Source organism: Physeter macrocephalus, chromosome 14 (assembly GCF_002837175.3).
Source record: "Physeter macrocephalus isolate SW-GA chromosome 14, ASM283717v5, whole genome shotgun sequence".
Taxonomy (NCBI): domain Eukaryota; kingdom Metazoa; phylum Chordata; class Mammalia; order Artiodactyla; family Physeteridae; genus Physeter; species Physeter macrocephalus.
In genome coordinates this window covers 49,874,744-49,902,620 of record NC_041227.1, presented here as the reverse complement: position 1 = coordinate 49,902,620, position 27,877 = coordinate 49,874,744, and the positions used below count along the sequence as shown (strand labels likewise).

General features: G+C 55.6%; 1 protein-coding gene across 3 annotated transcripts; it reads left to right on the top strand.

Moving 5' to 3' along the window:
• The first annotated feature begins 15,824 nt into the window (after window positions 1-15,824).
• Window positions 15,825-27,592, top strand: TFAP4 (transcription factor AP-4). 3 transcript variants are annotated; one of them, XM_024123571.3, is made up of 7 exons: window positions 15,825-16,104; window positions 23,305-23,470; window positions 23,581-23,679; window positions 24,105-24,275; window positions 24,879-25,019; window positions 25,664-25,819; window positions 26,630-27,592. In XM_024123571.3, the coding sequence occupies exons 1-7, from the start codon at window positions 16,016-16,018 to the stop codon at window positions 26,822-26,824; spliced, it is 1,017 nt and encodes a 338-aa protein (XP_023979339.1). In that variant the 5' UTR covers window positions 15,825-16,015; the 3' UTR covers window positions 26,825-27,592. The 3 variants fall into 3 exon arrangements, with proteins under 3 accessions (XP_023979339.1, XP_028355190.1, XP_054946435.1); XM_028499389.2 differs by lacking the exon at window positions 15,825-16,104 and adding an exon at window positions 22,020-22,703; XM_055090460.1 differs by lacking the exon at window positions 15,825-16,104 and adding an exon at window positions 22,944-23,155.
• Window positions 27,593-27,877: the final 285 nt, after the last annotated feature.

Sequence of the window (27,877 nt, the reverse complement as noted above, 5' to 3'; positions counted from 1 at the left end):
TCTGTCTCAGTCCCTTCTTTCTTTCCTTTAGAGCTGTGCCCGCACTTGGAATTATTTTCTGTCTGTGGACCTGATTCTGTCTGACTCTTTTGCTGGGCTGAGTTCCGTGAGGTCAGGGACTTGTCTCTATCTTGCTTGCCGCATAGTAGGTGCTCAGTAAATTCCTGCTGTGTGAATGAGCCACATATACTGACAACAGCTGGGGGCGCCCAGGCTGGGGTCCATGCTCGCTGCAGGGGACAGAGTCAGCAGGGTGGATCAGGGTGTCTCCCGGCCCCAGCGGCATTCTTTTTCCAGAATGTCTCTGGAAAGGAAGCCCAAAGCCTGGTCTGGCTGGGAAGAGGCGATTGGGGAAGGGGGCGGAGCAGGAGCTGGGGCCGGGCGGGCCTGGGGAGGAAGTCTGCAGCCCCAGGCTGCCGAGGGCGCGGTGTCTGTGTTTGCACCTTTGGAATGTGGCTGATTCACTCTGGGGGGAGCCAGGCAGCCACCGCTGCCGCCTCGGATCCGACATCTGGAGGCTAAATTCCAGGAGGAGAGACCGAGTCCTGGAAGCAGATGTCAACTTTGAAGGTCAAACTGAGCGATGAGCCAGGGAGGAGAAGGCTGAGAGGGTCCCACACTCCCTGCTCCCCCACCCCAGGATTCTGGGAGAGAGTTGAGGCCCCATCCCCAGCCTTGTCCCAGCTCCTAAGCTAGCAGAGCCCTGACGGGGACAGCGTGGGGCAGGGAAACAGCGTGAGCTCTGCAGTCAGACCTTCCTTCAGAGAGCTCATATAACTGCAAAGGCCGAGGGCCTAGCTGGTCCAGTGCTCAGCAATGGCCCTGGGACACTGGCTTGCATCTCCTGGCCCAGTGTCCTCTGTGTGGGTTTACTCTCAGGCCTTCGCTCCCCAAGGCCTGCGAACTCCTAGCTTGCCTCTCCCTGGGGCTCAAGCAAGACCCTAGGCTTGCCTCTTTTTGGCCCAGTTGGGGCCCAGCTCATCCTGGACACTGATGGGACAGGTCTGGGTCAGGAGCTCGCTGCAGTGCAGGACCGATGCCCCAAGAGCCACACGGAGAAAGTGGGAGTGGGAGGGGTCCCCCAAAAGAGCCAGTACCAGGGGGTGAGCAGAAACAGCACTCTGCTGAGCTGCTCCCACAGAACTGCCTCCTGGGGCTTGTGCCAGGCACTGTGCTTGGCTTTAGGGCTGTTACCTACTGGGGTGTCCCGCTGGCTAAATTCCTTAAGCTCTCAGAAGCTCAATTTCTTCATCTGTGAAATCTCATAGGTTTCTTTTTGGGTTTGACTGAGACAATGCTTGCAAATCCCTTGGCACCTGCCTGGCCTGGAGAAGGCTCTATGCTAACTAGCCTAGGTCCCTTTCTCTTCCCTGTATCTAGGTGCTGTGTGATCTGCCCTGTGGGGTGAAAGGATGATGCGTGTGTGTGTGTATGCGTGCGTGTGTGCACGCTTGCGTGTGTGCAGGCCCCTTTCTCTCCTCCAAGGAGCTTCTCCCAGGAGAGAGTTAGGGACTACATGGGACAGAGGATGGAGGCAGGAGGGACAGGAAAGGGGTAGAGGGAGCAGCGGGTGGGCCTCACCTGTGAGCCTGCAGGCTCAGGCCTGCCTCTGGGAGGCACCTCCATGTGCCCTCAGCTCTACCTGGAGCTGGAGGAGGGGCCCAGGCTCTACTCCTGGGAGTGGCTGCCTCTTTCCCTCCCGTGCCACAGCATAAGCCTGGTCATTTGACATGGGTGTGTGTGTGGGGGGGTGGTTAGGTGGTGAAGGGCCTGACCCAGGCATGCCCATCTCCTATATTCTCTCTCTTGGAACCCTGGAACCTGGGGGGTGGCTCAGAAGAGGAAACTCGGTGCCCAGAGTGGTCCGAACCTCCTGGACACCTCCTGGAAACCTAGAGCTTCTGGGAGGGTGGAGGGCCAGCCTCCTGTAAGCTTTCTGCAACCATTTGTGAACTGAGGTAAAGCCCCTCCCAGAATCTGCTCGGGGCACAGGGAGTGCTCCAAGGAGTGTCCCCCGCCTTCCCCCAGGGCTCAGCACCCTCCACTCCTGCCAGCCCTGCCTGCCAGCATCCCTCTGGGATGCCACACATCTGTGGGTGCCTGCTCATCCCTACCAAACAACCCACATCCTCTGACTCGTAGCCCAAATGCCACCTCCTTGGATTCCTGACAAGACTCCCGCACTCACGGTTATTCTCCTCTGGACGTGGTGGGGTCAGTACCTCTGTGCGGGGCTTATCTCCAGATCCGCCAGCGTGGCGACTGGGGGCTCCTGCATCGGTCACTCGTCCACGTCCTGCACGCCCTGATCGCGACTCTACGACAGTTGTCCCAGGCTGCTGGGACCAGCCTGCCTGGCTCTCTTCTGGGTGTCAAACATTTTTTGATGTGTTCATCTGGTCTCTTCCATTAAATGACAGACTCTCTGAAGTTGAAGGACATAGTAACGAGAGCTACGTTTTCTGAGCTCTTACTAAGTGCTTTTTAAAAATTGAGGTAAAATTCACATCCCGTAAAATTCACCCCTTTAAAGTAATGCAATTCAGTGGGTTTTAGTATATTCACAGAGTTGTGCATCCATCTCCACCATCTAATTCCAGAACGTTTTCATCATCCCCCAAAAGGAACCCCAGCAGATTCATCAATTGTAAGAAATGTACCATTTACATGGGGGATTTGATAGTGTGGGGAGGGGGTGTATGGAAAATCTCTGAACCTTTGCTCAGTATTGCTTAAAAACTTAAAACTGGGACTTCTCTGGTGGTGCAGTGGTTAAGAATCCACCTGCCAATGCAGGGGACTCGGGTTCGATCCCTGGTCCGGGAAGATCCCACATGCCGCGGAGAAACTAGGCCCGTGGGCCACAACTACTCTAGAGCCTGAGAGCCACAACTACTGAAGCCCGCATGCCTAGAGCCCGTGCTTTGCAACAAGAGAAGCCACTGCAGTGAGAAGCCCACGCACCGCAACGAAGAGTAGCCCCCGCTCACTGCAACTAGAGAAAGTCCGCGTGCAGCAACGAAGACCCAACGCGGCCAGAAATAAATAAATTTAAAAAATAAAACAAAACAAAACTTATAACTACTGAACTTAGGGAATTCCCTGGCGGTCATGTGGTTAAGACTCCGTGCTTCCACTGCAGGCAGCGCGGGATCGATCCCTGGTCAAGGAGCTAAGAGGTGTGGCCAAAAAACAACAAAAAAAAAAACTACTGAACTTAAAAACTGCTTTAAAAAATAAAATCGATTTTGGGAATTCCCTGGCGGTCCAGTGGTTGGGACTCCGCGCTTTCACTGCCAAGGGCCTGAGTTCAATCCCTGGTCGGGGAACTAAGCTCCCAAAAGACATGCGGTACGGCCAAAAAAAAAAAAAAAATTGATTTAGAAACAAAACAAAACAAAACAGAACCCTGAACCCATTAGTAATCACTCCCCGTTCCTCCCCTCCCCACCACAGCCACTGGCAATCACCCGTCTGCTTTCTGACCCTACAGATTTGCCTGTTCTGGACATTTCATATATTGGGTTGGCTAAAAAGCTCATTTGGTTTTAAGTAGAAATAAAAGACATTTTTCATTTCCACTAAGAACTTTATTGAACAGCGTATTCATTAACTAAACGAACTTTTTGGCCACCCCAATACATAGAGTCCCACAATATGTGGTCCTTTGTGTCTGTCTTCACCGAGCATCATGTTTTCAAGGTTCATCCATGTTGTAGCCTGTGTCAGTGCTTCATTCCGTTTTATGGGTGAATAATATTCCACTGTATGGATGGATCAGCATTTGTTTATCCATCCATCCATCAAAGGACATTTGGGTTGTTTCTACTTTTCGTGAGTAACGCTGCTATGAACATGCGTGTACAAGTTTTTGCGAAGGTGAAGTTTTTCAATCTAAGTGCTTTTTGACAAATGACCCATTTAATCTTCACAGCAGCCCTCCGTGTCAGTGCTGGCATGATCCCCCTTCTGCAGGTGAGGAAAGCAAGGCTCAGAGAAGTGAGTCAGGGTCACACAAGGTCACAGCTGGAAGCTGTGGAGCTGGGACTTTCCTGCCTCCTGGCCAACAGGCCCCAGTGGGGCCTACTACGGTGCTTCTGTACATTTTTAGCAGAGCCTTGCCCAACGCTCTTAGTTGAAGCATGCAGGATCTTCAATCTTCCTTGTGGCATGCGGGAACTTCAGTTGCAGCATGAGTGCTCTTAGTTGCGGCATGCGGGCTCTTAGTTGCAGCATGTGGCATCCAGTTCCCCGACCAGGGATTGAACCCGGAGCACGGAGCCCCAGCCACTGGACCACCAGGGAAGTCCCTCCCACAGTAAATGTTGCTAACTCTTCAAACAAGGGCCATGCAAACCTCAAGCCCCAGAAGTGCTCTGTGATCTGTCAAGGTGAGTGGTCACCTGCTCAGTGGTGATCCTGTGGCTCCAGGGGATGCATCTTAAGGGGTTACAGGTGGTCTCTACCACCATAGAATCATCATCCACAGATCCAGGCAGGACCAGGCCTTTCCCCTGCTTCCTCTGGATGCCGTTCTCACCACCTCACGGGGTACTAAGACCCAAACATTACTGCCCCTTTTGTTCATCTGCAGCCTCTTTCCTGAGGTTCCTGGGCTGCCTTTCATCTCTTGCCTTCTTGGATTTGGCGCGTAGCCCCGGGTCACCTCCCGGTAGACTTTGTTCCTTTAGCCTTCCTGGGAGCATGGCATGGTGGGTAATTGCTGTCAGACAAGCCCAGGTTCACGTTCACTCTGGCTGTGTGGATTTGGGCAAATTTCTGAACTTCTCTGAGCTTCTGTTTGCTCATCTGTATTGGGGGGCAGATCACACACACACACCCGCCGAAACTCTGATACGGCGGGTGTGGGACTGACTAAGGGCAGGGAGATGAGGGGCTCCCGCAGTGCCCAGCACCTCGCACACACTTGGGAAGTTGAGGTCCGTCCTCACGGCAGAGGCAGGCTGGCAGCGGGCCCAGGGAAGGGGCGGGGAGATTTGTGTCTCCCTGCCTTTGGAGCAGCGAGAGGCTCCCATGACTCAGTTCTGCCCGAGGAGGGGGAAGTCAAGGCCAGACCTCTGAGGTCGGGGCCCGAGGGACCTCCCATCCTCCTCCCCACTCTGCCCTCTGCCTGTCTCCCCACCCAGTGCTTCCGGCAGTGCTGGGCAGGGCCCCACACATACATTCTCTGCTGGTCGCCTGGGCACTCCCTCCGTCCCTTCCCCAGATCTGCAGCCCCGACTTGCTGCTCCATGGCCCAAAGGCTCAGACGCTGGTTGTGACCGTGACCATGGACCACCTTGAGTGGGTACCACAGCCCATGGCCTGAGGCAGGAGGGGCCGTGATGTGGAGGGGACGTGGGCCGAGGATGGGAGGGCCTCCTCTGGCCGCTGGAGCCGAGCTGCAGGCTCCTGCCAGGGAAACCCTCTCTCCTTGCTGCTGCTGCGGTGGCTCAGCTTTTCCCAGCCCTGCCCCTCTCCTCCTGCTTCTCACATTTCAGCTTCTGAGTTACTGGCATCACAGCCTGCTGCCACTGCTGCTGTGGTCACTACACCAGACAGATGTTAACCCCCAGTGTGCTGGCGGGAGCAGCACAGCCACAAATGGGTGCAAGGTCCGGAGGTGTCGAGGGAGGAGAAAGCCGTCCTCAAACTGTAGTTTGCACCAGTCAGATTGCCCTCTGGAGAGCTTCTCTTACCTCCTTCTTCCCTGTCCGCCCAAACTTGAATCCAAAGCCTTCCCTGATCCCTAGGAGTTGCTCCTTCGCTTGACTGTCTGGGCACTGACAGTCAACCACAGAACATGGGTTCCATATCACCGTGAACTTGACCTTGTCATTTCAGCAGACAGGGTTTTCTCCCTCCACATCCCTCAGCTCCCCTCTTGCACCTGGCCATACCTGGGCAGGGCCAGGCCACCGGGACCAGGGGAGCTCTCAGCATGGAGGCTATTCTAGGGGCAGCACACAGGCTGTTGAAGGAGCCAGGTGCTGGCACAGACTGGTCAGGTGACCTTGACAAGTCCCCAGGGTATAACAGGACTTAGGGGCCTGTAGTGAGGATAAAACGGGGAATGCAGGTAAAGCCGCCAGAGCAGCATCTGGCACACAGTGGCCCAGACCGCTCGTGCCCACATACACACGTGCCTCCTGACACGCTAGGGTTCTGAGCTTCCCTCCTCAGGGAGAGCTACTCCCACTTCCTGGCAGCCTCCCCACTCACAGCCCACCCAGGTCTGCTTTCTCATCAGAGAAGGCCTGTGTCCCTCCCCTGGCCTGGCTGGTCCCAGCCCACCCTTTTCCATCCTCAAATGGGACTGGATGTCCCGCCTTGTCTGCCCGCCCCCGTCCACTCCTCCAGTGGGAGGAGAGCCCGCTGCCCAGAGGCACACTGGACAACCTCTCGAGCTCAGCAGCTCCCCAGCTGTCCTCTTCCCGATTTCTCTCCTTCCTGCCTTTCTCCTGAACCCCAAATGCTCCCTCCCGGTTTCTCATGGCGCCTCTGCTGACCCTTTGTCCTATCCAGCAACACCTCCTTGGTGCCTTGGCTGACTTACTCTCTTTTTATGTTGACCAGAGCCTCGGTCCTCCCCTTCCCCCTGCACCCCTGGTTAAAGGGCCCAGGCTGGGCATCATTAGGTCCCCCTTTACTGCTATGCTGTGCCCCAGGCTACTGGGCTGCCTGGTGGGATTGTTATAACCGCCTTGTCAGCTTACAATCAACTGAGGAAGTGGTCACTCAGCCATTTCTGTCTAAAACTGAAAGTCCAGCCAGGGTGGCCATTCGCTGAGTTGTTGTTTTTGTTTTTTGTTTTTTTTTGCTTTTAGTTTTTTGCCACACCCAGTGGCTTGCGGGATCTTAGTTCCCCGACCAGGGATTGAACCCGGGCCACGGCAGTGGGAGTGCCGAGTCCTAACCACTGGACTGCTGGGGAATTCCCTCACTGAGTTTTTATAAAACTCAGTGGGATGCACCCAATCGAAGCAGATAGCCTGGTTCCTCCTTGTCCATGTGTTGAAAATCAGAGGGGCATTTCCCTGGGGGGACTCAATACAGGGCGAGATGGTGGAGGAAGAGGAGAGGGGAAGGCAGGAGCTCCCCCGCCATGGGCTGCAGTGTCAGGTCTGGAAACATGGGGGGCAGGACTAAAGGGGGGAACGGGAGACACGCCACAGGTGGACTCCAGTCCCCTTTCCAAGGGCTCGCTTATGAGCAAAGTGAACCAGATTGGGCTGTTAGAAGGAAGCGGGCATCCAGAGGTCAGGGCCTTTGGGCACCTGACAAGCCTGGTGCCCCAGGATCTGCAGGGCCTTGGGGGTGTGGGGAGCTGGGCGGTCAGTCCTTCCACCCCGGTACCTGCCTTGGGTTCCCCCAATGTGCTCAGGCTCAGCTTGCACAAAAGCATTGTGTGTGCCAGGCTCCCCCTAGTGGTTGGGGGACCCCAGCCTTGTCAGCCCAGAGGTCTCCCTGTGACTAGGGTAAGAAAGGGGACCAGGGCATTGGGGGATATTGGGGTTTGCTCCAATCCACAACAGAAGCATCTGACCCCCATTCTGCCTTCCTGGGAGCATTCAGGATCCTCTCCCAGGCAGGGGCCTTTTGCTTCCCTGGGGCCTCATCCCTGCTCCAATGGCTGTTATCCACAACCCCCCACCACCCTGCCCCCCCTCAAGCAGGCTGGGGTTCCCCATATGCACCAGAGTATGCTGGAACCTTAGAGGTCAACGGGGCCCCTAAAGGCCATCTGGTCCTTCCATCCACCACGCCTGGCATATTTGTGTAGAGGATAAAGCCTCAAATTAGGGTTGGGGCCCTAGATTCTTCTTCAGGCTCCATCTCCAATTCTCTGTACATCCTGAGGGACGTTCCTTAACTTTCTGTGCTTCTCCTTCATGGTCCCCCCTAGGTGGTAGCAGAATTCTTCAATGACCCCCAATGACCTTTGCCCTCGTATACTCCTTCCCCTTGAGTGTGGGCGGAACCTGTGACTATGGCATCACTCCCGTGATTAGGTTATGTTATATGGCACAGTTGCCCTTGAGATAGATTATCCAGGTGGGCCTGACGTAAGCACACAAGACCTTTAAAAGCAGAGTCTTCTCCAGCTGCTTGTGGAAGAGGAAATTAGATTCAAAGCGAGAGAGGGAATCAACGTGTGGGACCCTCTCTGTTCCTCAGATGGTGGGGCCACGGGACAAGGTCCTGAGGATGGTCTCCAGGAGCTGACAGTCCACAAGACAACGGGACGTCAGTCCTACAGCTGCAAGGAACTGAATCCTGCCAACAAACAGTGACTTTGGAAGGGCATCCTAGCCCCTGATGAGATTGCAGCCCCGCTGACACCTCGATTTCACCCGGCAGGACTCAGCCGAGAGCCCAGCCATGCCACACCTGGCGATGATAAACTGTACTTTTTCAAGCCAATAAATTTATGGAAATTTGTTACACAGAAGCAGGAAATGAATACATCATCTATCCAAGGAGAAGAACAGTATTCTTGACACACATGTAGGATAAAAGTTTAAAACTGAGAAAAATGCATCCCCCCTCCCCACGGGGGCTATGTAGAGTGGAAACCTGCCTCGGCCTCTGTGCTGACGGTCTTCCTGGCTGCAGTTTCTTTTTTTTTTTTTTTTTTTTTGCGGTACGCGGGCCTCTCACTGTTGTGGAGCACAGGCTCCAGACGCGCAGGCTCAGCGGCCATGGCTCACGGGCCCAGCCGCTCCGCGGCATGTGGGATCTTCCTGGACCAGGGCACGAACACATGTCCCCTGCATCGGCAGGCGTATTCTCAACCACTGCGCCACGAGGGAAGCCCCTGGCTGCAGTTTAAATCCACATTCTCAGGGTTCCCATCTCTCACCTGAACCTCCAACCAGCCTCAGAGGAAGGCAGGTGTGTTCTGAGAAGGGCAGTGCTGATCGCACCATCAGGGCAGCCAGATCCCACTTTGGCTGAAGAAAGAAGCTCTGGAACCCTCTGCTGCAGGGGATCCTTGTGATTTCTGGGGCTCCCGGGACTTCTGGACATCTTTAGGGTCAATAAAGCTGTTTTTAACCTAACAGCTTTATTTGGCCTTCCCTGGTGGCACAGTGGTTAAAATCCGCCTGCCAATGCAGGGGATGTGGGTCCCAGCCCTGGTCCAGAAAGATCCCACATGCCACGGGGCAACTAAGCCCAGGCACAACTACTGAGCCTGCGCTCTAGAGCCTACGAGCCACAACTACTGAAGCCCTGCGAGCCTAGAGCCCGTGCTCCGCAACAAGAGAAGCCACCACAATGAGAAGCCCGCGCACCGCAACGAAGAGTAGCCCCTGCTCGCTGCAACTAGAGAAAGCCAGTGTGCAGCAACGAAGACCCAGAGCAGCCAAAGACAAAAAACAAACAAAAAAACCCAACATAACAGCTTTATTAGATATAATTCACATACCATATAATTCACCCATCTAAAGTGTAAAAAGTGGGTTTTTTTTGTACAATCAATTTTGTAACCATCACCACAATCAATTTGAGAACATTTTTATCACCCCCTCAAAAGAAACCCCATACCCACTAGCACCCACTCCCCATTTCCCTCTGAACTACCCCTCATTCCTTGGCAACCACTAATCTACTTTCTACCTCTGTGGATTTGCCTATTCTGGACATTTTATAGAAACGGAATCATACAATATGTAGCCTTTTGTGTTTGGCTTCTTTCACTGAGCATCGTGTTGTCAAGGTTCATCCACGTTGTGCCATGTATTAGTACTTCATCTGTTTTTATGCTAAGTAATACTCCATTGGACGGATAGACCATGTTTTTTTGATAGACCAGTCATCAATAAAGCTTACTGCTGATTCTCATTCACTCCTCCCACCTGGAATTTGGGGGTGGGGTTAGGGGAAGGGGAGCAATGGGGAATTTTGAGGAGGGGGGCTGATTGGTCTTGGGTTTGACAACATAGAGGAAGGAAAGCTGTGTTTTCAGGTGTCTGAGGCCACGCTGCCGTCCCTGGCTCTTTCCCCCAGGCCGAGCCAGCCCCTTCTCCACACCCGTTTTCCAAAGCAGTGTCTGACCAGGGTCTCCAGCCTCAGAGTCCTGCTGCAGGTGGGCCAGCTCTCTGCCAACTCAGTACATGATAATCTGCATTTCTAACACCGATCATCCACGGGCAGTTATTTGATGACAGTCTTCACAGAGATTCCCCTTTTAAAGGGCAAACTGTCTGCAGTCTGATTTTCACACCATCGGATCCTACCTGGGAGTGTCTTTACTGTAAAGGAGGGGAGCCCCACATTCAACAGAAAAGAACCTTACAACACGCCTGCTTCCTTTCACTGTGACAAGTTTTTGGGTTTTTTGTTTTTTTAAAAAAAATTTTTGGCTGCGCCACACAGCATATGCAATCTTAGTTCCCCGACCAGGGATCGAACCCATGCCCCCTGCATTGGAAGGTGGATTCTTAACCACTGGGCTGCCAGGGAAGTCCGATCACTGTGACAAGTTTGAGCAGGGAAGGGGGAAAGCTTGGCTTCTCCTGTGCCCCTCCCCTGCATATCACCAAACCCTGTCATTCTCCCTGGGCCCACTCAGATGTCTCTGGCCACTGCTGCCTGTGGCAACTCAGTACCAGTGATAATAGGAAATACCACTTAATGCTACGACATGCCAGGCGTGTCGGCGACTTCTCGTGACAGCCTGCAAGCTAGGTGCTATATGGCCTCTGTTTTACACACCGGGAAGCTGAGTCAGGTCAAGGAACTCGCCCGCAGTCACCCTGATAACACCTGGAGCTGGGGTTCGGGCAGAACCTAGATTCTGAATCATACTGCATGGCCTCAAGTCCTTTCTGGAAGTCTGTTGTCCGAAGAGCAGGGAGTGTGTGTAGACAGAGACAGAGGGCTAAGGACTGTGGCCCTGGGATATCTCGGATGCCAAGCAGAAAAGAACTTCAAGAAGTTCAGGTAGGAAACTCCGTGGTGGTCCAGTGGTTAGGATTCCGAGCTTCCACTGCTAGGGGAATTAAACCGGGTTTAATCCCTGGTTGGCGAACTAAAAAAGAAAAAGATCAGATACAGTGAAGACAGAAAACAGAGCTCCTTGGAGTCACCAGCGAGAGCAGTTTTCATGGAGTCCTGGCTCCAGATGGAGTGAGCAGGATGGGAGAGTGAGGGTAAGTACCCGCTTCTGGGACAGGGAATTTTGCAGTCAAGGAGAGCAGCGTAAGAGTGGTAGCTGGAAGGGGATGTATGACTGTGCCTTTTTTTTTTGGTCGTGCCGAGGGGCTTGCCGGACCAGGATCGAACCTGCGCCCTCGTCAGTGAAAGCGTGTCGTCTCAAACACTGGACCGCCAGGGAATTCCCTTTTGTTATTGTTATTGTTTTTAAATGGGAATAAAGACAGCTTGTTCTCGGTGTGGGAACGACCCAGTAGAGGGCACGAGGTAAGGATGCGGGGGCGGGGGTTGGACAGCCGCTGGAGAGACATCTTTGAAGAATTCACATGGAAGGTTTCTCCGCGCACAGACAGAGCGCGGACACGCATCCAGACACAGGAGACAGATTTCAGGTACAAGGAGGGAGGCAGAGGCGGTGACTGGGAGCCTTTGGGAGGGAGGCAGGATGGACCAGGGCAACATGAAGGGATCGCCAGCTGCACAAATGAGCATCTTGTTCTGGCATTTAAAAGTGAGATTGGTGGGATTTCCTTTTCCCAGCGCTGTTCAGCTCCAGGGGGCAGGGCTGGGGCAAGGCAGGTGGGGGTTAGACTCACAAGGGAGCATGCATGCAAGATGATTATATTGGTGGGCTGTGAAATCTAAGCTGGCAAAGGAGCAAAGTGAGAAGATAAGGGGCTTGCAGCACCCCCGGGATCAATGGGGTCAGGCAAACTACAGCACGGCTCAAATCCAGCCCACTGACCATTTTTTTTTAATACTTAAAAAAAAAGAAAATTTATTTATTTATTTGGCTGCACCGGGTCTTAGTTGCGGCACGCAGGATCTTTTTAGTTGTGGCATGTGAGATCTTTTAGTTGCGGCATGGGAGCTCTTAGTTGTGGCATGTGGGATCTAATTCCCTGACCAGGGATCAAACCTGGGCCCCCTGCATTGGGAGTGCAGAGTCTTACCGCCGGCTCAGCGGCCATGGTTCACGGGCCCAGCCGCTCTGCGGCATGTGGGATCTTCCCGGACCGGGGCACGAACCCGTGTCCCCTGCATCGGCAGGCGGACTCAACCACCGCACCACCAGGGAAGCCCACTGACCATTTTTTTAAAACTTTTTTTATTGTGGGCAAAAACATATAAAATTTGCCATTTTAAAGTGCACAATTCAGTTGCATTAATTACATTCACAGTGTTGTGCAACCATCACCACTATTTCCAAAAGTTTCCATCACCCGAAACAGAAACTCCATACCCATTAAGCAATAACTCTCCATCTCCCCTCCCCGCAGCCCTTGGTAACCTCTAAGCTACTTTCTGTCTCAATGAATTTGCCTATTAGATATTTCATGTAAGTGGAATCATACAACATGTGACTTTTTGTATCTGGCTTTTTTCACTTAGCATCGTGTTTTCAAGGTTCAGCCATCCTGTAGTATATATCAGAACTTCATTCCTTTTTTAAAAAAATATTTATAATTTATTTGGTTTTGCCGGGTCTTGGTTGTGGCAGGCTCCTTAGTTGCGGCAGGGAAATCTTAGTTGCGGCATGCATGTGGGATCTAGTTCCCTGACCAGGGAAGGAACCCGGGACCCCTGCATTGGGAGCACGGAATCTTAACCACTGCGCCACCAAGGAAGCCCCAGAACTTCATTCATTTTTAAGGCTGAATAATATTCCCTTGTTTGAATAGACCACATTTTGTTTATCCATTTATCCATTGATGGACCCTGGGTTGTTTTCACCCTTGGCTATTGTGAATCATGCTGATGTGAATACTGGTATATGATCATCTGTTTGAGTCCTGTTTTCATTCTTTTGGATGTGTACCTAGGAGTGGAATAGATGGAGCATATTGTAACCTCTGCCACGTTTTGTATGGCTCATGAACTAAGAATGGTATGGTAGACAGAAAAATGACCTCCCCAAGATGTTCATGTCCTAATCTCTGGAACCTGTGAATAAGTTACCTTACATGGCAAAAGGGGCTTTGAAGATATAATTAAGTTAAGGATATTGAGATGGGGAAATTATTCTGGATTATCTGCTTGGGCCCAAGGTCATCATATAAGGGTGGGTGGGGGGTCAGGGTCAGAGAAGGAGATGTGATGACCGAAGAAGTTGGAGTGATGCACTCTGAAGATGAAGGGGCGAGGAGCCAAGAAATGTGGGCAGGCTCTAGAAGTTGGAAAAGGTGAGGAAATGGATTCTCCCCTAGAGCCTTCAGAAGCAGTGCAGCCCTGCTGACACCTTGATTTCAGACAAATACAACCCATTTGGACTTCTGACCTCCGGAGAATAATTTTTTTTAATTGGCTGCACTGCGCAGCTTTCGGGATCTTAGTTCCCTGACCAGGGATTGAACCCTGGCCCATGGCAGTGAAAGCACCGAGTCCTAACCACTGGACAGCCAGGGAATTCCCTTGTGTTGTTTTAAGTCACTAAGTTTGTGGTAATTTGTTATAGTGGCAATAGGAAGCTAACACAAATATTAAAAAAAAATTTTATTGAAGTACAGTTGATTTACAATGAGTTAATTTTTGCTGTACAGCAAAGTGATTCAGTTATATATATATATATTTCATATTCTTTTCCATTATGGTTTATCACAGGATATTGAATATAGTTCCCTGTGCTATACAGTGGGACCTTGTCGTTTATCCATCCTATATATAATAGTTTGCATCTCCTAATCCCAAACTCTCAGTCCTTCCCTCCCCATCCCCGCTCCTTTGGCAACCACAAGTCTTTTCTCTATGTCTGTGAGTGTGTTCGTTTCTTAGATATGGTCACTTGTGTCATATTTTAGATTCCACATGCAAATAACTTTTACACGCCCTTCATAGAAAAAGTATGCTGACACCTAACTTAGAGCAAGAAGGTGAGGGGTAAAGTCAGGGACCAAGGATAAAAGCAGAGGGCTCTAGATGAGAAGATGCCTTTGGCAGAAATGGGGAGGCCAGTCTGAGTGACAGTGTGCTCGCAGGAACCGGGCTCAGGCTGGGTCAAGACATTTCTGTAGAAGACAGAGCAAAGGGTGGACACACTTATCCCAGCTCTCGTTCATTCATTCACCCAGGCACTGTGGATGCTGCTCAGTGTACACAGTTATGTGACCCTGTATCCTATGTTGTCCCCAGATGTCATCCTTCCTGTACCCACAGTGAAGCCTCCCAGGGACTGTGATGTTACACGGTCCGGGATCTGTACTTACAGAAACAGCCTGACAGCTTACTTTAAGGATTGGAAAATATTCACGCAAAACTGCCAGGCATCTACAAGGTGCTCCGAATATCTAATAACAATAACATTCCCTAATAATAACAGTAATCCTTGTTACAAGTAGCAGTATTTCAATTAGGAGGCGCGATTTGGTCGGAACCTGGAAGGCGGATGGGATTGGGAAAGGCGGTGGGCAGGAGGGAGGACATTCCAAGGCAAGCGCGGTCTTCCTGAGCCAGGGGCCAACCTCCAGGAGCCAGGGGAGGGGACGCGGGAAGGGCGGACGGAAGCTCGCCGCCAAGGCGTCCCTCCCTCACCCGCTCCAGGCCTTCACCCCTAGTAGAGAGCGCACCCTGACGGGGGAGCAAGTCTCGCACTGGCTTCGCCCTGAATGGGAAGATGCAGCCTTCGCCTGCCCAGGCCAAGCTAGGGCGTGCCTTCTGCTGTCCAGCCTCCCAGCGGAGGGGTAAAGCGAGGGGGGGATAGGAGGCGACCCGGCAGCATCCACCAAACCTCCCAGCCGCGCTGGCAGCCCGCCTCCGGGTCCGCTGCTGTCCTGGCCCGCCTCCACCCTTCCCTCCCCGCCGGGGCCCCTGCTTCCTAAGGCAGCCCCAGGATCCGAGGCGCCCGGCGCGCACCCCTTTGCCCTCCCCTCCCCGGCTCCGGGATTCCCAGGCTCCGGAGCCCAGGCCGGGCGGGCAGTTGCGGGCAGCTAGGCAAGGAGCGAGTGAGGGAGGGGGTTGGCCGGCCTCTGAAGTCGGCCCCAAGTTACATGTGGGAAGCGGTGGCTATGACGCAAGTTTCCAGGGGGCCCTGGGCTCGGAGGGAGCGCGCCAGAGCAGCTCCTCTCTGTGCAGTTGCAACCGAAGAAGAAAAAAGCCCGGAGCAGCACCTCAGGCCGCCTTCGCCTTCGCCGGGCCCAGCTGCGCACCCCCGACCCCCGACGGCTGCCAAGCGCGCAGACCCTGCACGGAGCAGTCCCCACCGGACCCCGGGCGCGCGGGCTGGGTTTCCTCGCTGTGGCTGGCCTTTTTTTTTTTTTTTTTTTTTTTTTTTTTTGGCTACGCTTGCCAACCTGTCAGCTGATGGACCTCATCACCCATAGTGGCGCATGTAGCTCGGCCGCAGCTCGCTCCATTCACGCCGCGCCCTTCAAGTCCGCCCGCGGCCCCCGCACCCGGAGCTCGTGGGGAGGCGCGCAGACCCTGGCCACCACTCGCCCCCGGGGGCCAGCGCCCCTCTCACCCGGGCCTCGCGCCACCCTGGGGGGCGCTGCAAATAGTCCTTTGTTTACATGCAATTCCTTACTCCGCGGAAGGAGGCCGGGGGAGTGCTGAGTTTTCACCAGCTGTTTCCCGCCTTGAAACAGACATCTGATCAGCTGCAAACACACACACACATACACACACACACACACACACACACACACACACACACATATACACACGCCCGGGGAGGCAGGCCGGAGAGACCTCCCTCCCGCCCCTCCCGCCACCTCCCTCCCCTCGCCGCCGCCGCAGCCAGCATCTGGGACCGGCCGATTCTGCACCTCCGTCCGGCGCTGCCCTTTGATTCGGATTTCCATCTTGTATTCTCCGGCGGACCGCGGGACCTGGCTCGTGCAGAGGAGGGGGGCCGATCGCTATGGAGTATTTCATGGTGCCCACTCAGAAGGTGCCCTCTTTGCAACATTTCAGGAAAACAGAGAAAGAAGTGATAGGAGGGCTCTGTAGGTGTGTACTCCTCCTCCCCCTCACCCCCTTCCCACGATTGCAGCCCCCGGCTAGTCCGCCCCGGCGGGCGCGCGTGTGCGCACGCATGGCCCGCGCCGCGGACCCTCTCGCCTTTCTTAGCCGCCGGGGTGGCTGCAGCCCTGCGCGCCAGGCTCGGGCCGCTCGGGGACCCTCCTCCTTCGGAACGTGGGGGCCCCGAGCGGCCCCGGTCACTTTTGTCCGCTGCAGGCGGGCGAGTCGCGACGTTTGTAAATTGCAAACAGACCCACGTGGTTCTGCAGCAGTCCCGGCCATGCTTGGTGCTGGTGGCTTTCCCCCCCCTTCGCTTCCTCCTCCCCCCTCCCGCGGCGGCTTCCTTCCTCTCCCTCCTTCATCGCTCTCTCTGGGCGCCCCCTGCAAGGGGGTCTGGGGGGCCCGGGGCGCGCGTGGGGCCGCGGCGCGGACGGCTACAATGCAGCTAAGCCGTGGCTCCGAGCGCGGGGGGGCGGGCGGGGAGCCGGGTGGTGTGAGTGTTTGCAGGGAGCGGCTGCAGCGGGGTCGGGGGGGCGTGCTGGAGTCGGGGTGCGGGAGTGGGCGGGACCCGAGGGGCCGGCGCGGCCCGCCGGGAGCGCCGTGGACCCGGGCACGTTGGCGGCCACTCGCTAGCTTGCCGCCCGCGCCCGGGCGCTGTTTACTAGCGAGGCCTGGACGTGACTCTGCAGCCCTCTTGGAGTAGGCGGACCTCAGCGCGCTGCCTCGCGGGAGTAGTAGTTCTCCGCGCCGCGTCGGTGCGGCATTGTGGGAGTTGTAGGCGCGCCTGAGCCACGCTTTACCCGCACAAAGCTCTGACCCCGCGGGCGGGATGGGCGAGGCAGGCCGGGTGCAGGGCTTTTTGGAGAAGGGGCAACAGAGGTCGCCCCTAGCCTCACCAGGCCGCTGCCCGCCGCACGTGGGTCTCCGCTGCAAACTTTCCGGTCTCGTGCCCCTCCCCCCAGCCATAAACCGAAAGCGTCCGGTTGCCCAGCAGGCTGAGTGGGTGGATGGGTGGTCCGAGATCCGTAGCCTTCCCCAGGAGGCACTTTCTTAGTTTGGCCCGGGTTGCTCCAGATCTACCCTTTACCGAAGAGTTATGGGTTAGCGGAATCGCCCTGGACAGTTGTTAAAATGCACACGCCCGCAATTCCGATCGCTAGGAGAAGGGCCTGGGCATCTGCATATTGAACACAACCTGCGGGACGGCGATACTGCGTGGGTTGTCCTCTGCGGGTGCAAGTTTGGGACCTGTGGCCCCTTTCCTGCCGTGTTACTTTAGGAGCGAAATGGCTCCCCAGGGCTGGGGCCACGTGCTCTGCGGTCCTGGGCAGGCAAGGCGGGGATTGAGGGAGGAGGAGCCGCAGGCGGTGTGGCCCAGGCTGGTCGACACCAGGGGCTGCAGAAACCAGGTTGGGGGAAGGTTGCTGCACACGTATACACCCCCTACCCCCCCCCCGCCGCATACACCAGGGCTCCCACCTTAACTACTCTTAAGTTCAAGGTGGTGGGCAGTCAGCAGCACCACCCTGAGTGTTGGCCCTTCCCTAAGGACCACCTGGAGGGCGAGATTTTTCTCACTGAATTGTCACAATCTTCCTCTGAGTAAAGTGGCTTTATGATTTCTGTGTGGGCGGAGGATAGGTTTGGGAAGGAACAGGTAGGGCAAGTGGTGGGGCTGGGACTTGAACTCTGATCCTAGACCCCTGCTCTTACCCTGAGCTGCTGATTGCTCAGAGGGGGCCTGGGCAGTGAGGAGGTGGGTTGAGCTGCCCCAGATGCTGGAGTGGACCTTCCGGGCCTGATCCCAGGCAGGCTTGGTACCATAGGACCCTCTGGTTGCCAGGCCTGATCCTTGGCTGCGTCCTCTCTGGGCCCCCTAGGACTCTGGCTTGACCTGTTCCTCTTCCAAGCCCCCCTTCAGAGGAGTCCAGCAGTCCCTTAGGGACCAAGTGCCCCAGGGTTGGGCACGGGGACTACTCAGCTTGTCCAGCTGTGAGGCAGTTGTTGGCCCATGCACTGGGTGTGGATTTGGGGCCTCTGGGTTTTTTCATTTTCAAGAGGAGCTGCCAGGTGAGGTAGGATTGAGTGTGGGTTGGGCGGGGCCTTCTAGCCCCATATACTCGCTTCTCAGGCTGGTGGACTTTGCTCCATCCCTCAGTGACTAGCAGGGCTCCCTGCTTCTCTCCTCAGTCTCCCAGAGGGGACGGTACCGTACAGCGGGGGGCCATACTTGACAGCGGCACGCATATAAGCTGTGTGGTTTTGGACATGTTGCCTAACTGCTCTCAGCTTCCGTAAAATGGAGCACCTGTGAAGTTTGGCCATGTGTGTAGAAAGTGCCTGGTAGCTATTAAGTGGCACTCAGAGTCTTAGAAGCGGGAGCATGGTGGTCTTAAAGAATTTACCTACTGCCTGCCATAGGGGGGAAAGAGACCAGCTTCCCTCAGAAGGAGTTAGAGAACAATTAGGGACTTTGGAGTGTGTTGGGTCCCTGATCTGGTATTTACGAGGCACCTACTTCGTGCTGGGATTGAGGACACCACAACGAATGAGAACTTGCTCCTGTTCTAAGAGCTGGAAGTCTGATGGTGCTACAGGACAAGTCAGTTTCCTTAGAGCCACGGGTTCTCCTGGGATCCTGGGTACAAGGCATCCTGTTTTCCTCAATCTGTCTCCCTTTTTTTTTTTTTCCTCCATCTCTTTTAAACTTCACCACGACCCTATGAAGTGAGGCAGTATTCCCCTGTTTTATAGATGGGGAAACTGAGGCTTTGAGAGACGAAGTGGCTAAGCTTGGGGTTCCACAGCTAGTAAGTGGCAGGGCTGGAATTTCCACTTGAACCCAGTGCAGGGCTCCCTCTGAGGGGCTGGAGAAGCTGTGGGGAGGGGGTGTTTCTGATGGGAACAACCTGGATGTGGTTTGTTCTGGGACTGAGGGCAGGGTGTATGGATAGAAGCAGCGGGGATGGGTGAGGGCCCTGGGCTGCTTCAGTACCTGCTGCAGAGAGAAGGGTGGGGGCCTTGGGCATCCTTGATGAGAGGGTTGTCTTCCTCCTGTCCTCCTTTTGGGGTATGGGAGAAACCCTGCGTGGGCTTTCCCACCTCTGACTGTGTAGACATTGAGTGGTGGGTGTGTGAGTGACTTCGGGGCAGTGTGAAATGAGAGTTCTCAGTGGCTAATTTGAGGCTGGAGCCTGGCAGGGGGGTGTGGGGATTAGGGGATACCAGTTTGCCCTTGGGCTAGGCAGGAAGAACAGGTACAGATCCAGATCTAGAATTGAAGAGCTGGCTTCCTGCCCTTGAGCCTCTGGTTGGGATGTGGGCATTATTCCAGGTGGGGGCTGTCTTGGGGGCACCCTGGTAGAGGGGGGTGGCAGCTCTGGTCTTGGCACTGGAGGCTGGTACGCAAACATTTCCTTGGCCATTGGCTGCCCAGCCCGAGGAGACTGGCTGGCTGAGGCTCTCAGGGAGGGAGACAAGTAAGAGAGAGCATCTGTGGACCAGGCCTCACTGCTCACCTGGGGGGGTCTGAAGTTGATGTGAAGGAGGTGGAGGACCTTACATTTACTGTAAATCATGTTTATTTCTGCAAAACTCAGAAAGAAATGTAATAAACTTTCAGGCGTTTGCAGAAAAATCCACTTTATCTAGTAGAGTAGCAGCTGGAAATGCTAATTAGCCATCCTGTATAGGAACCCCTGGATGGCCATGATTCCACTCATCAGAACCCCTGGTTAGTCTGCATTCTATTAAAGAAACTTTCAGGGCTATTTAGGTGAATTGGTCTTGGTGGCAGCCTAAGTCCCTATGAGGAACTGTGGCTTTGGGGTGAAGTCTGTTTTCTGGGATTTAAGTCTGTACTAGGTTAACCAGCAGCTGGTTCCTGAACCAGGAGGCTGGGCTGATGGACTTGGTGGTAAAGGGGACAGGATAGAACATTTGGAAGAGCCAGGATGAGCAGGCCCTTTCTCCCTGCCTGGACGCCGGGCCCCTTCCTTCTGGGAACTTCTGGGCTGGGGCCTTCAGGCCTGGGGTCCTGTGGTCTCCTTTGGTGTCTCCCCAGCTCGTGGGCATCCTGGGGAGAAGGGAGGGGCTGAACGTTGGCTTCCCTGGGCTGAGGTTTCATGGGCAGATGAGCTGGCTGGTGGGGCTGTGGCAGTGGTGGGGGGCAGTGGGTGTTGAGTTCTGGCTTCAGCCTGAGGAGTTGGTAGGACTTGGGGGCTGGGAAGCGCAGGAGGTGCGTGGCAGCTGTACCCTGCTATGCCCTCTGTCATGGTGTGATCTTGGGCAAGTCACTTCACTTCTGGGCCTCATCCTGTCCCACCATTTGTCAGGAGGGCCAGGGCGCTGCCTCTTGAGGCCACACACAGGGCTCTGGTAAGCAGGGCTATGTGTGAGCCCTCAGTAGAGGGTGCCACCCCTGGGTGGGGGAGGAGAGCATTCATTTTGGCTCCTGCAGGTGCCTGTGGTGCCCTGGTGTGGCTGCCTGACCTTGGACATGTCACTTCCCCTCCCAGAACCCTAGATTCCTCATTGCAACGCAGCCACCCAACTGGGTGTCCATGGGAGTCAGACAGGGAAAAATATAAAAAGTTCTGTGAGTGATAGTAAGAGTTAACCTGATGGCAGTGCACACCCATGCTCAATCCTTTCTACAGGGGTGACTGTCACCTGTCTGTCAGGTTGTCCGGCTCTGAGGGATGGTGCAGAGCCCACTCTGCCCTGTTGGTAAGAGCAGGGCTCTGGGATCAGGGTTCAAGTACCAGCCCCAGCGATTACTGTAGCTGTTCCCTTCCCAAGCGTCAGTGTCCTCATGCCATAAGGCCGCTTAACTCAGAGGAGGATTGAGATGGTTCAGTGAGAAAATTCCAGCAAAGTGAGTCCTTAGCACATTACATTAAGAACTCAAGACTTTTTTATATTTTATTTTATTTTTTTGGCCATGTCCCTCGGCTTGTAGGATCTTAGTTCCCCAACCAGGGATTGAACCCCAGCCCACGAAGTGAAAGCGCCAAGTCCTAACCACGAGACCGCCAGGTTAAAACAGTAACTCTGTTGCTAGGGTCTCCAGGTGGGCCTTCTGGAAGGGCCAGCACTCAGGGTGACCCAGGGCTGGAGGTGGGTCTCCTTTCTGACCCCTTACCACTCTGGTCAGCTCTGGCCTGTAGGCATCACCAGGGAGTACCCAGGGGTGGGGTGAGTGTGGGGGTGTGGTCTCTCCCTGTATCTCTCCGGGGCTGTGATGGGGAAGGTCCCAGACAGATCTCAGTCACTCAGTGGCTTGGCTTCCTAGGGATATTTCTCCCCGTGTCTTTACAGTTTTTTTTCTTTTTTTTGGCTGTGCTGTGTGGCATGTGGGATCCTAGTTCCCCGACCAGGGATCAAACACATGCCCCATGCAGTGGAAGTGCAGAGTCTCAACCACTGGACCACGAGGGAAGTCCCCCCTCCCCAAGTCTTTAATCCACCTGCCGCAGAGGGTCTGGAGGGCACTGCCAGACCCAGGAGCCTGGACTCAGTTCTGATCCACCCCCCCCCAACCCTCCCCCACCTGCAAAGGGGTAGGCAAGCCACTGCGTATCAGGTCTCTGACCTGCATCCTCCCCTTTTCACCATCACCCCCACTCTAGGGGCAGGGAAACTGACAGAAGGGAGGTGCCCCTGGCCCAGAAGTGGGGGAGCCAGATGCCCGGCTGTCTGACCCTAAAATTGTGTCCCTCCCACTCTGAGCCCTAAGTCTCATTTGTAAATGGGGATCGTGGGCCCCCTTTCCAGTGCTGTGAGGGAACTGTATCTTGGGGAGGGTCACAGGGAGATGCTGGGGGTGCTGGTGGAGGACAGAGCTTCAGACCTCCAGCAGCAGCTGATGTGGAGCCTGCTCCCAGCCCACCCCCAGCTGACCACCCTCTCTGTGGGGAGAGGAGGCAGAGACCCAGGAGGGGGCAAGAGCGAGTTTAGGGTCCCTCAGGGAGCTGAAGGGGGACAGGTGGGGCAGGCCAGGGGGCCAGCAAGGCCTCGGTTGTATCTAGCTGTTGCAGATGTGCTCCCCTCCTAGGTTTCCAAGCAAACTCCTTTTTGCCTAGGGATGGGCATGGGGGCCTGGGCACCTAACTCTGAGCCCAGGCTCCCCCACCAATGGAACAAGTCTGCCCAGAATCCTTTCCCCATTCTCCTAGACCCAGAGGTGTGAGCTCTCTTGGCCCAGGCCTGGACCAGGTCACCCCAGGAGGGCCCCTCAGGAAGAAGCCAGGGCTGTGGCTTTGGGTGGGGCCGGTGGCCTCTTCTGGGAGCCCAGCATCTGGAAGCCATCAGTCCAGGGGCGGGGGAGTTGCAGGAGAGGGCCTGGAAGGGGAGCATGCCTCCTCCAGCCCACACACAGGCCCACCTCTCGGGAGCAGTGGCATTGGGCCCACAGGCCCCGCCGCCATCTCTGCCTCCTGCCAATGCCTCTCGGCCGGCAGCCTCGCCCCCTACCGCTTGCTGCCTTCTCTCTCACCCCACTGGCTGCTACTCCTGCAAGATGCAATCACATAATATACAATAACATCGCCTACTGCGTGCTGGGAGCCTCGATTCTCTGGCACAGGGTGGGCTTGCCTTTTGGGATGGGTGGGCTTCAGGGAGAACCGTCCCCAGGGGAGGTTGGCCGGGTTCTCTTCCTGGAGTGAGTGGTACCTGTCTTGTCTTTGAAGCCTTAGCTCAGGTTCGGGCCGGGCTGGGGGCTTATGTAGTAGCTTGTGGCTGTGGGGATGGGAAGGGAGGAGGGACATCTCCCTCAGTCCTCAAGCCTGCGACCTTGAAGGAGGGGGTCCAGGTGCATAGCAAGGAGCTCAGAGGTGTCCCAAGAGCAGGTGTCTCTGATTATCACCTGAGGCCACCTGCATTAGAATCACAGGGATTCTTAGCCATGTGGGTTTCTGGGCCCCACTCAGACCTGCTGGCCAGACACTGGGCTTGGGACCTGGGGTCTGCACGCTTATTTTGACACCCAGGCATCCCAGAGCACGCTACTCCATCAGCCCCCTGATCTACTGGGAGTGTAAGCATCAGACAGAGCTGGTATCTTCTGTAGTGGGAGGGATGCCTGTTACACTTAGGCCCCTCTGGAGATGAATTGTAAAGACAGGGGCCACTGTGGGTAGGGCATGGAGGGCGCCCAGCCTGAGCCTGTCCCTGTCCTCCCCACAGCCTTGCCAACATTCCATTGACCCCTGAGACTCAGCGGGACCAGGAGCGGCGGATTCGGCGGGAGATTGCTAACAGCAACGAACGGAGGCGCATGCAGAGCATCAACGCGGGTTTCCAGTCCCTCAAGACCCTCATCCCCCACACAGATGGAGAGAAGCTCAGCAAGGTGGGCAAGCGCCAGGAGGACTTCCTGGAGGAGGTGGTGGGCTGGAGCAGGGAGATTCAGAAAACACTGTCAGCCAGGGTCCCTGATTTGTCTGTCCCTCCTGCCCTCAGGCAGCCATTCTCCAGCAAACGGCCGAATACATCTTCTCCCTGGAGCAGGAGAAGACCAGGCTCCTGCAGCAGAACACACAGCTCAAGCGCTTTATCCAGGTAGCGCCCTGCCCTCCTCCTGGCTCCCTCTCACTGACATGGGCGTGTCCGGGCCCAACCACTGGCTTGGGACTGTGATGTGGCTGTGGGTCCCTTCTTCCCCACTGACCTGCCTACTTCTGGCACTTGCCTTCCTGCTCAGGCCCTGATTTAGCCAGGGTCAAGTGCGGTGGAGTGGGCTCTGGAAGGAACTGGGTGACTTTTGGGAAGCAAGTCCATTCTGCCTCCTTTCCCATCCTGGCTGTCTGGTGGATTTGCACACTGGGGCTCCCCAGTGCCGGTGCACCTGGGTTTGACAGCTTTGGGAGGCTGCGATGGAGCTCCCCACCCCCACTCTCGGTGGTGGTGGTGGTGGTGGTGGTGGTGGTGGTGGTGGTGGTGTATGCAGTGTCACAGCACACTCACCCACCCCTTGGGGTCCTCAGGAGCTGAGCGGCTCATCCCCCAAGCGGCGGCGGGCAGAGGACAAGGACGAGGGCATCGGCTCGCCAGACATCTGGGAGGACGAGAAGGCGGAGGACCTGCGGCGGGAGATGATCGAGCTGCGGCAGCAGCTGGACAAGGAGCGCTCGGTCCGCATGATGCTGGAGGAGCAGGTGAGGCAGGTGGGCGGGCAGGTGGGGGATGCTGTCCAGCTCTCTTCCTTTCCTCCTGTTATTTATGGGAGCTCCTGCTTTGTGCCAGGCCTAGGAGAGGGGTGTCCAGTTGGGAGCAAACCAGACAGGTCCCAGTCCTTGGGGGTCACCGTCTGCCTGGGGAGAGATGAGTCAAAGGCTCTCACGTCGTAATCATGCAGCTGTGATAAAGGCCACACCAGATGGGTGGGCATCAGGAGGGGGACCTGGGCTGGTTCCATATGGGCCGCCCCATAGCTTCTCTGTGGAAATGACCTGAGCTGAGGGTGGGAGGGCGAGTCTCACCGCTGACCAGGCACAGAGGGGAGAAGGGTGCTCCAGGCAGAGAGAACAGCATGGGCAAAGGCCTGGGGCTGGAGGCAGGCAGGGAGGGAGCATGGCATGAGGGGGGCTGCACGGGAGGGGAGCAGAGTCAGGGCAGGCCTGGCTGGCTACGGTCAGGACTTTGGTCTCCAACCCGAGGGTGGCAGGGAGGCCGACCTCAGCAGTCTGTGGGCCCCGAGCTGGGGGAGGCGCCAGGGTGTGGCCCGGGCCCTACCCCTGAGCCCGCCGTTCCACCCCCAGGTGCGCTCGCTGGAGGCCCACATGTACCCGGAAAAGCTCAAGGTGATCGCACAGCAGGTGCAGCTGCAACAGCAGCAGGAGCAGGTGCGGCTGCTGCACCAGGAGAAGCTGGAGCGGGAACAGCAGCACCTGCGGACCCAGGTGAGCAGGAGTTGCCTGGAGGGGCAGTTTGGGCCTGGGCCTGGGCCTGGGCCAGGGCTCTCAGACTCAATGTGGGTGCCTCTGGGTGTCTAGCAGGATGGACCCCGGGCCTAAATCATGGTAATGCAGATGTTCCTGGCTTCCAGGTGTCTTGCATACATTATTCTGTTGAATCCTTGTTGCAGCCTTTTGAGGCCTGAGCTGTTATTACTCCTGTTTACCGATAAGGAACTGGAGGCACAGAAAAGTTCAGTAACACACTCAATATCTTCAGCAGTTTGGGGCAAGGATTTGAACCCTGGCCATCAAAATTCAGTCTGAACTCCCGACCACCACTGTATTTGTTAGATGTGAAGTGCTGGCTTGGCTCTGGAGAGGGAAGGGCCATGCAGTCTTAGCCTAAAGCCCCTCTCCAGGCCACCTTTTCTTCATTCTTAAAATAAGAGGAGTGGGAGGGCTCACAAACTGGACAGCCCCCAGCGAGTGAAGGAGGCCGATGGGCTGGGGTGATGGGTGGAGGCTCTCCAGGCAGTAGGCATTGGGAGATGGTTTAGGAGGGCCATTCCACACCCTCTGTGGCGGACAGAAGGGAAGGGGCAGCTCCCAGAACCTTCGTAGAAAGACTGAGGGCCTCTGTCTTGCAGCTCCTGCCCGCTCCGGCCCCTACCCACCACCCCACGGTGATCGTGCCGGCGCCAGCGCCCCCTCCCTCCCACCACATCAATGTCGTCACCATGGGCCCCTCCTCAGTCATCAACTCTGTTTCAACATCCCGGCAAAATCTGGACACCATTGTGCAGGTACCTGGCTTGGGGAGGGGGCAACACAGCGGGGGTCGTCCTCTGGGAGTGGGGAGATTAGAAAGTGGGCGACTGGAGGGGATTGAGACAGAGCTTGAGCTTTGTAGGGAGGAAGTCTGGAAGCCAGATGGGTCTCCATCTCTGCATCTGGGGTGAGGGGCAGAGAGGGGGGACTGGATGGCCCGGAAGACCCCATTCCTTCTCTCCACGTGGCATTTGCTGAGGGGGGTCTTTTGTTCCCGGAGCCCCTGCTTTCAGAGTTCCTGCATCCAGCTCTTGGGCTGGTCCAGGACCTGGGATGGGGGTGGAGGTGGCAGTGACCTGTTTGGTGACAGTGAAGCCTGGCTTCACTGTCAGCTCTGAAGGTTGAACCTGAAGTCACTATTGTGCCCAGTCTGGGGCAGACACCTCTTGGGAGGCCCAACAACATTGCAAAGAAAGAAACAATTAACCCAAAACGCCCAAACGGAAAAAAGGCCATCAACCCGCGGAACTTGAGTTGCACGTAAACCCGACAAATTGAATAATAAAATTTATAACAGAGACCTTCCATAAGCCAACAGGCAGGCTTTGAAATATATAAATGAGCGTAAGACGCTTGTGACTTCACGCAGCTGGGCACTGTCTCCCCTTCAAGTCGTTTTCAGCTCAGCAGAGGGCTTCTGAAGTTTGTTTCTCCTGACTCTGGCAGGCTGCCCCTGCTTTGCCAGGCTTACTTCTGGACCTTTCTGGGGGAGGGGGGTGTGCGTGGTGGGGGAGATGGTGGCTGTCCACATGGCCCCGCCATCCTCATGGCAGCCTCTCCCCCAGGCGATCCAGCACATCGAGGGCACCCAGGAAAGGCAGGAGCAAGAGGAGGAGCAGCGTCGAGCCGTCATAGTGAAGCCGGTCCGCAGCTGCCCCGAGGCCCACGCCTCCGACACTGCCTCCGATTCGGAGGCCTCGGACAGCGACGCCATGGACCAGAGCCGGGAGGAGCCAGTGGGGAACGGGGGGCTTCCCTGACCACCCCCCAGCCCTCCTCTCCCTTCTGGGGGCTGGAGGGGGCGGGGCAGCAACTGGGAGAGATGAGGGTGAACGAGTGAGGAATTTTTACAAAATTACGGCATCATTTGGGTCTCTTTTATGACCTCTTTTTCAATACTGTAAATCGACCTTTGAGTGAAGCCACCCAACCCGAGGTCCGGGGCTGGGGCGGCAGGAGCGCGTGGCAGCACCGGGACACCTGGGGCTGGGCCTCGGCCCCGGAGGCTGGGGAAGCGGACACGGAGGTGCCTGGCCTCTCTCCGCCAAAAAGCATTTTTTCATTGAAACATGTTTTTAAGAACAGGGAAAATCAAACAAAACCCCAAGGTATTTCTGCCCTCCCCAGAGCCAGCCGTGTGACTGTCAGTTTTTAATTCCCCCTTCCCTCTTCTTTTTGGTGTTCTTTCTCCTTTAAGCACTTACATGGGTTGGGGGTCTGGCTGGGTCGGGGCTCTCGGGGTCCGGGGGTCTCCGTTGCTTCTCGGTTGGGGTTTGCTGCTGCCCTTCTTCCCTCCCCCTCCCTGTCTCAGCACTAGGAATCGCCACTCTCCACCACTGTCCGGCCCCCACCTCTCCCTCCAGGTTTCCCATCTTCCACCCCAAAAAAGTCTTTGTCTTTCTCTTTTTGTTTTGTTTGTTGTTGGTTCTTTTTTGGTTTTAGTTTTTTTTTTTTTTTTACAATTTTGAGGTCTTTGTGTTCAAGGAGAAGCTATTATATTTTGTTAAGAAAGTGGGGGGAAAAAAACAAGAGGCCACTGTGCCTTTATAAAGAAACAAAATAAAGTTTGTACTTTGTTTTTTAGATTCTGTGTCTCCTGGATGTGTGCTGTCATGAGGAGCTGGCGAAGGCTTCCTGGGGTAGCGTGGGAGGTGTTCTCTGGGCCCACTGGAGGGGATTGGATGTGGGTGAGCGTGATGACTCCCCCAACTTATGTGTGGTGTTATGATGAGAAATTGGCGTCCTTAGATTCCTTGGGTTTATTCTGGGGATTCTGCAAAGATGGGAGATGGTGTTGGGGGTGAGGTGAGTGG